General features: G+C 43.7%; 1 protein-coding gene across 1 annotated transcript; it reads left to right on the forward strand.

Annotated features, from left to right (window-relative positions):
* Positions 1-7,282, forward strand: PPAN (peter pan homolog). The gene is made up of 7 exons (XM_087956938.1): positions 1-619; positions 2,261-2,368; positions 2,920-3,043; positions 4,152-4,230; positions 5,653-5,782; positions 5,934-6,094; positions 6,780-7,282. Exons 1-7 carry the CDS (start codon positions 603-605, stop codon positions 7,211-7,213), a joined length of 1,053 nt encoding a protein of 350 aa, XP_087813064.1. The 5' UTR covers positions 1-602; the 3' UTR covers positions 7,214-7,282.
* The last annotated feature ends 1,469 nt before the right edge of the window (positions 7,283-8,751 follow it).

Genomic DNA, 8,751 nt, shown 5'->3' on the forward strand with positions numbered 1-8,751 from the left:
AAATGCAGAAATGGAAGAGAGTTATTTACTTTTGAATTTCCTTCCTCCCCCTCCTCCTTCCCCCTCCCCAAGTTAAATGTAGTCGCCCCTTTGAGTTGCACAGATATTATTCAAATATGTCTAGTGGCCATCTCTAACGGCAGAAGGGAGAGAGGGGAAACATAGGATAAAACTAATTCCCACTGCCTGGGTTAAATACGGTTTTAGTCAACATGGAAATAAATTTGCTTTTTGAGAAGCTGGAGTTGGAAAGTATGGACATAAGATGCTCCAGAAACATTTTCAAAAATGTTTAGTGAAGAAAATAGGGATTTTTCTGAGTTTTCATTTATCTCTCCTCCCATAAATTTTTAAATCAGTGATATTTCAGAATAGGATAAGAACTCTTGAGCTTGGAAATTCGATCATTAGCATCTAGTTTGAGTACTGGTAGTTGGCAGCTGGAAAAACTTAACCTCAGGTTGCTTTTCAAGAAAGGGCTTGAGCCTTGGTCTGAATCCTCAGTCTCACCCTGTGTGCCTTTCTTTTTCCCTACCTATCAGGTCAGTTTAAATACCATCAAACGCTGTGTCCTGGTCAATTACAATCCTGACACCCAGATAATGGAATTCCGTCACTAGTAAGTGGGTTTTGATTTCTGCCCTGTGCCACTCTTGTTTCTGATGGTTTGAAATAGGCTGCACGGGGATTCCTGATGTGAAATGTGTTGTATTCATATTCATTAATATGCTCACAATTCTACCGTGCAACATGAGTACACACTCAGGGAAAAGGGGGATTTGCAGGGTCTTCGGTACTTTTTTGGTAAGCTGGAAGCTGAGAGGAACCTATGTGTCCTTTGTTAGTTTCATGCTCGCTCGGGGTCCATGTCCCACACCAGCATTCCCTAACCTCGTTTCTCCAGATGAACTGGATTCCAGTCCCCATGGTCCTCAGCCAGCTGGGGGTAGGGGGGAGATAGATCAGTGTATTGGGGAAATGGAGGAAAGGCTTTCTTACTGTCCACAGTGGCTCTAACATGACTGCAGATTCCATTGCAGACACAAACAAGGTCCTGTCTAAGCTGGATGCAGGTGATGAGAGTATAGTCTGCTGATGTGCCTCTGATTTTATATTTCAGTAAATGCTCTGATGTGTCCAAGCCAATTAGAAATAGACTCTTTTTTTAATGATGGGTGGGCGCAGTTTTTCTTTTTAATGAGCTCAGAAATATTTCCTCTTTTTATCATACAAACCCAGAATTCCCCTGTCAACAAAACAAAGAAGGAAAGTCATCAAAATATTGGTGTCTGAATTACTAACTAGTATCTGTTCCTTAACATTTAAGGCAGTTTACTGAACAATATAAATAGTAAGTAAATGGGAGATTAAATACAAAACTCTATGCAAATTTTCAAGGAATCCTCTGGTTAAGCGTCCTGACTATAAAAAACATTTAAGCAGTTATAGAAACAAAGCGAAGCGAACTCTTCAGACTATTTTACATCTGACAAAATAAGTATCTTTCCAAGCTTGTATCATTTTGTTTTGCAATTGTAAAGCACACAGTATCGATCTTGATCATCTTCTTAATATTTAAATTGCTGGCATGTAATTCAAGAGGAATTGGGACCTGCAAAAACCAGGATAAAGCTAATATGTGAAAGGAAGATGTCTACCCAAATGAGAAATTACTCTCTCAGATGATCCAGTCTTCATTTTCTGAGCAGGTCTTTCATTTTACATTAACATCGAGAACCATATCAGTTAGAAAACTTAAACAACAGTGGGGTGAAGTCAGAGAGCTATATAGGTTTTGGGTTCTCCACTTATGGCTGAAGGGTCTCGTTTATTTCAGAGTTTGTGTAAAAATTGTTTCTTGTTAATATGAGGACAAGAATAGAACTTCCTGATGTGCTCTTGCCTTGCATAATGTTGGTAATTAAACCATTAATTTAATGCTGACTGCCTTTCCCGGCCTTATATACTAGATCTGTTGGATTGTAACTCCCAGAATTTCCAGATGGCATGGCTATTAATAACTGTAGAGCAACACATCTGAACATTCACATCAGTTTGGGGGGGAAGACTGATCTACTCTAATAATGGTTCTCATTTTCTTTGGCTAGAAGAATGGTCTTTCTCAGGTCTGATACCATGGAACCTTCACTTGGAGAGATACCAGGGCTACCTCTCCCCCCGCCTCACCCCAACACAGTTGTAGTGAAATGTGGTTGTTTTTTTTTCCTGATGAAATCTGCTCATCTCTTGTATTTTGCAGCAGCCTGAAAGTAGTGCCAGTGGGCATGAGCAAAGGGTTGAAGAAGCTCCTGCAAGAGAAATTTCCTAACATGAGCCGCCTGGATGACATCAGTGAATTGTTGGTGAGGTGAGAAAGAGAAAGCCGTCTTCCTGTGTCTTTCATCTAGATTTTAGCTTCCTTTTGAATCCAGGGGGCAATTCAGCAAAGGTGTGAAGAAGGGGAGACCCGGTTTGAAGGCAGGGCTGGGGTTGTATATTTTACAGTATGTGCACTCATTTGCATATACGGTAAAATATCCTACCCCCCTGCCCCTCCCAACTCCAGTCAGTACCAGGCTCACTGGGGTTTGTACTTTAAAACAGTGGTTCCCAACCTTTTTTATGCCGCGGCCCAGTACCAGCATCAGCTGGGCGCCGCCATCTTGTTTTGATGAAAAAGTGCTTCCGGTGAGCTTTCTACCTGGAAAAGCTCACCGGAAGCACTTTTTCATCAAAACAAGATGGCGGCGCCCAGCAAACCAGCGGCCCGGTAGGATTTGTTCCACGGACCGGGACCGGTCCGCGGACCGGTGGTTGGGGACCCCTGGTTTAAAACATCCCAGAGTGGGAATTATTTTGAATGCTGATAGTCATGCTGGAAAGAACAAAAATGTGTTGTTTTGTTGCCTTGACCTGTAGAGACATCAATCTCTCTGAGAGCGAAGCTGAGCAAGATGGCAGTCACAATATCACAGAGCTGCCTCAGGCCTGCGCTGGTCGTGGGAACATGAAGGCTCAGCAGAGTGCAGTCCGGCTCACTGAGGTTGGTCAGGAATGTGGTACTTGAGAGTTGTGTGAGAGAGTGTTAAAAGACTGGAAACGCTTTATGGACTTTGCATTGAAAATAGAAAAGAGTGAAGGGATAATAAATGGATTTGACTGAAAAAAGACTAAGTAAAAAACTGAAGGGATTTTTTTTTTTGTAAAATCAAAGAGGGAGGAGGGATGATGAATTTGTTTATAACTGTTGTAAAGAAGGTCAAAGCTGCTTAGTTTTTCTGATTCTTGTTTACTTTCTAGGTTTTGCTTTTTCTTCTTTGTAATTTTTTTTCTTTACATTAGTCTTTCACTTATGTAAAAAATCTTAATGATTCTACTAAAAAAAGTTGGGTGAACATGGATGTAGCATGATGGGGGCAGGTATAGCGGAACACGGAGCACTTCTGATCCTTAGATCAGGGGTCGACAACCTTTTGGACCTCAGGGATCACCAAACTCATGATTTTAAATCCTGCGGACCACTAATATGAATGTTGACTGACGGTGGCTTGCTGACGTTGGTGGGAAAGTCGGTCCCATATTCCAGAGCTGCAGTACTCACAGGACTGGTCATCCCAGAGCAACTACTGCTCCACCCGGGTGCACTGACCTGCCATGGACTGGAGGAGCTGCTCCAGGATGACCAAAGGGCCAGTCCTGTGACTACTGCAGCTCTGGAATATGGGACCGACTTTCCCACCAACATCAGCAATGCACCCTGGGTGGGTTTCCCTCCCATGCCGTTGGTCTTACCTTCCAGTTCCAGCTCACGTGGCTCTACTCAAAGTAAGGTTTGTGCTCAGCGGAAGGGTGGGGGCCAGTGGGTGGGCGGGCCATGTGGGCGGTGCAGCCTTGTGTTTCCGTGCAGCCTGGATTAATTGCCTTGGGGGGAGTGCTTTTGGGGGTGGGAACATTTCTCTGCGGACCACCAAAATTTTCTCACGTACTACCAGTGATCCCTGGCCCACTGGTTGGCGACCACTGCTCCAGATGATTTTCTCTGATCATCTGGCTTTGGAATCGCTCCCCCGAGAGCTGCAGCCTTTCTTCGTTTCTGCTCAAGATGCCTGAATTTCAATTTCTGTGTCACTTGTGTGTGGTCTCCTGTCTAGATTGGCCCTCGCATGACATTGCAGCTCATCAAGGTGGAAGAAGGACTAGGTCAAGGCAATGTACTCTACCATAGCTTCAGTAAGTATCGTGACTCTTCTGTCTTAGTTCTTCTTTTGAAGAGCAGAACCAGAGTGTTCATGGAGGTATATTCAAGAACACCTCTCCTATGGTGGTATATTGTATGACTTAGAGGAAAATTGGAGGATAGTGTGATTAGTGCAGTTACTGTTCCAGTACTGTTCAAACACTTCTCCCTTTTTGCAAGATTCTTTCAACTGGAGCAAGAGTTTTGGGGAGATCAGTGTTGGGCTTTGATGAACGTATATCATGAACCTGTTTTAAGAAACCCGAGAGGACTAGGCTTGGATATTTTCATTTTTCAAAGCTGTGTGTATGTGAGAGAACTGAACCCACCCATTTAATAACTTCGGCCTCCAAAACATCCAAGGCCAAATTCAGTGTTGTAGCTCCCCTGCAGTTCAGGTCCTCTGCTTGATCACTTCCAACCTTGAAGGAAGTGTAAATTAAAGGGTTGTAAAGTTTTAGGCAGATCCAGTTTTTGGGGGGGTGGGGTGTATGTTGTGGGTGTATACCATATCTTTAAGAAAATGCCATTGGTCTGAGGCACAGCTAGTTTTATGCAAGTACATTCATCAAATCCTATAGCTCAACATTTTTAGACCATCAAGCATCAACTTGCAGTGCTCAGTGCAGGTCCACCTAATTAAACAATCCCACACAGATCATTTCTAACCTCTGTTTATACATAGATACTGAAAGGGGATCCACTTCCACCTCTCTGGCTAGATCAGAGGTCTGCAACCTTAAACACTCAGAGCCATTTGGACCCATTTTCCACAGGAAAACACACACACACACACGCACAAACATGGGTGGGTGTGGCCAACTCAATGTCACTCATTCCCACCCAGTCACATGACCCCCTCCAGCCACGCCTATCCAGCCACAAATCCCTTCTCTCTAGCTCTCTCTCTCCCCTCTTCCTATCTTCCCCCCTCTCTATATCTATCTCCCCCTCCTCTCTCCAGAGCCACAGCAGAGGGCCCAAAGAGCTGCATGCAGCTCTGGAGCCGCGGGTTGCCGACATCCGGGCTAGATGGCTCTTCTGTTGAGCTTCTCTATAAAGAACATTTGCTGTCTCATTTCCAGGTTGGGCAAATAAAATCCTTCCAAAACACTACAGAGTCAGTACACTATCAGTCAGCATATTTAAATAGTTGAATGAATGATCTACCATTGCAAGGTAGCCCCCTGTTTTCCTATAAATAGATCTTGTCTTTCAGCAGTCAAAACATTTCTGAGACTTAACTCAGTTATTGCTGTGCATGTTGCTGCTCATCCTGGCAAAGAGACTTTGCCTGCCCCCTTGGGTGCCTCAAGGCCCACCTAAGTGAATGAGGGGGGGAAGTTAGCAGCCTGACCTTAGCGACCCTTCCCTGTGCAGCTTCCCATTGATTAATGTCCTGTGCCTTCTCCCAGTTCACAAGACGGAAGAAGAGATCCAAGAAGCCTTGGCCAGAAAAGAAGAAAAACTGCAGCTCAAGGCTCAACGGCGCCAGAAGCAAGAGGCAGATGTGGCCAACAAAAAAGCACTAAAGCAAGCTCATCGGTAAGGGGAGGGAAGAGCGGGCACTCAGCCCAGGAAAGCTTCTTTTCCAGGCGTTATGTTTCTCCCAGAGCCTAAATGGGAGCAGGGAACGTCCCTCTGGGTTGAGAAGATCGATTCTCGGGGCGCTCATGGAAATTATCCTTGGCTACAGCAAGAAGAGTCTGGCGGGGATGAAGAGGAAGACGGACCAAGCGGTAGAGGGAGACAGTGATGCCGAGGACCCTGGAATGCAGGAGCAGCAAAATGTAGATGAGCCCTCCGATGATGATGTGGAATACTACCGCCAGGAAGTTGGGGAGGAGCCGGATGAAGGTCAGTGCCTTCTTAGGAGGCTTTTAAACTAGAACGATTTGGAGGTGGGCATAGCTGCTCATAACCTGAACCTTGGTTCTCTAAAGTCACCCTCTGAGGCATCTGTCCTGGGAAGGAGGAGGAGCGTGTGGTTTCTCAGCTCAGTTGGGACTAGCAGTCATTGTTTAGTTCAGGTGTCCAACCTTGGCACTTTAAGATTTGTGGATTCATCTCCCAGAGTTCCTCAGCCAGCTTTGCTGGCTGAGGAACTCTGGGAGTTGAAGTCCACAAGTCTTAAAGTTGCCAAGGTTGGACACCCCTGGTTTAGTCTAAGCCAAGAAGCAGCAGCATTCTTTTTTTTTTTTTTTTGGCAGATTCACATTTTATCCTCAGCAAGATCTTGGCACTTATCTTGGCACTTTTAATTGCAAATACAGGTGCAGGAGGGAGAATTTGGGAGGGCCAGATTTCCCAACAGCCCCATACCCAAGCTTTCCTCTTGGTTCTCATAACGCTAAAAGCTGTGTCTTTTTTTTTCTTTCTGAGGCTGTTTTTCTTTCTGCGTGGGCTGTGACTTCCTACTTGAAAACCCTATGATCTAAATTGTCGTTACTGCCTTATAAGATCATTCTTTAAAAAAGTAAATGCCGAGTATAAAAACGACTCTTCTTAAACTGCTGCTTTTACTGTGCTCCACTGTTTCTAGACTTGTTCCCACAAAGCACAAAGAGGAGACGAAGGCTCAGCCAATCCACCACGCCCAAGAAAAAGGGCAAATACGTGCGTTCAGTGCAAGGTCAGAGTCAAGAGCGTACAGCGGGCAAAACCACCACGAAGCACAAGAAGGCTTCACAGCCTGGTAGGCAACAGAGGCAGCCACGAAGAGGCACTTCTCAACACTGCCAGGGGAAGCTGAGCCAGCAGCAGCAGCGGAGAAATACAAGGCCGCACAGGAAGCCACAGAACCTGCAGCAGAAGCAACCCCAGGCTGCAGGACAGCCAAGAGGCAAAAGACAGGCTGGCTTTAGGCCTCCGGGATCACGATGGCAAGGAAAATCTAGACTGGGGCAGAAGCAGGCCTTCAAAGGAAAAAGCACCTTCCGAAAAGCAAGGCATTCAAAAGGGCAAAAGTCAGCATAATGTCCTGAGCTTCTTGCGTAGTCTTTATGTGATGTACTGGCTGTTTTATAAAATATATATTGACTTCCATAATCTGCCTCCTCTTCTTTTTGGGTTGGACTTGTATGTGCTTTGATGTGGGATTGATTGGAAGTGCCAGAAAAGAAAAGAGCAGTTAAATAAAACCTTTTTTTAAGAGGACTTGAGCACTTTGGAAGAAGATAAAATAAGGAACAGGTGGCCATTTCTTTTGAGGGTTAAAATTTCTCTGCTGCAATGTAGCAGGTTTCTAAGAAAATAGTTTTTGTTTAATAATGTACAACCAAGGTGGCAAAAATGGATATACCTATCCCTGCCGATTTTAATCAGCAGGATTCTTTTCTTTAGCAATAATACTCTCCACTTTTAAATTCCTGGTTCTCCCACAAAGGTTTTCAAAGGATACCAAATATATTTGGCTTCTTTGTGGGCAGCTGCAGCTCTTCAGAGAATAATTTGTAAAATTATCCCTGGTTAAACTCTTAATTCATCCAAAATGTAGGGGCAGGTTTGCAAAAATATATCCTAGTTGTATTCAGGGGCTCTACATAATTCCATCTGTGGAAGTAAATACAGGTGATCCTTGACTTGCAGCCATTTGTTTAGTGACTGAAGCTTTGATGGCACTGAAAAAAGTGACGTATGACTCTTTTTCACATTTATGACGGGCAGCATCCCCATGGTCACTTGATCAAAATTCGGATGCTAGGCAACTGGCTCCTATTTATGAGTGATGGTGTGTTCTGCAGTCATGTGATCACATTTTGCGACCTGGGAGGCAAAGTCAATGGGGAAACCAGGTTCACTTTATAACTGTGTTCCTAACTTAACAGCTGCATGATTTATCTAACAACTGTGGCAAGGAAAGTGGTAAAAGGAGGAAAAAAACCCAACTATCTTAGCAACAGAAATTCTGGGCTCAATTGTCATAAATTGAGCACTAACTGTACAAGGATTTTATTTTGTGATCAGTGGTGACTGGACAAAGATCCTACTACAGTTTTCTTAGCAAGATTTTGGAAGTGGTTTACCATTTCCTCTTTCCTAGGCTGAGAGAGAGAGAGTGACTGATCCAAAGCCATTCAGTTGCCTTTGTGCCTAAGGTGGGACTAGAGCTCACAATTGCCTGGTTTATAGCCAGATCCCTGAACCGCCACACCAAATTGGCCCTCTAGCATTATAAAACTTTATGGTTTTGATATGGCAATTTGACATCTGATGTAATAACAGCTTTTAGATTGAATTTTAAGACAGTTTAAGTTAGTAAATCAACCCTTGATTAATAAAGATTGATATACCTATAGAATGCAGTTTTCTAGAACTAAATTTTTTTAAAAAATCAAACCCAATACATCAAATTTATGAAAAAATACATGATAAATATTTTACTATTAGAAAAAATTATTACAATTTCTGAGATATAGAACATGTTGCTTTCAAAGGCTGGGCAAAGCAGTGTACAGGGGTCCCTACAACAACTACTCACAGGAATAAAAATGTAAATGGTCGATAAACATATT

Source organism: Notechis scutatus, chromosome 2, assembly GCF_049901735.1.
Source record: "Notechis scutatus isolate UNSWTSFEM ecotype Mainland chromosome 2, rNotScu1.2, whole genome shotgun sequence".
Lineage (NCBI taxonomy): Eukaryota > Metazoa > Chordata > Lepidosauria > Squamata > Elapidae > Notechis > Notechis scutatus.

Bases quoted from the DNA above. Each gene is read 5' to 3' on its own strand.
- PPAN (XM_087956938.1), top strand. The intron at 5,783-5,933 runs GTAAGGGGAGGG...CCTTGGCTACAG, and splicing joins GCACTAAAGCAAGCTCATCG to CAAGAAGAGTCTGGCGGGGA. The intron at 6,095-6,779 runs GTCAGTGCCTTC...CACTGTTTCTAG, and splicing joins TGGGGAGGAGCCGGATGAAG to ACTTGTTCCCACAAAGCACA.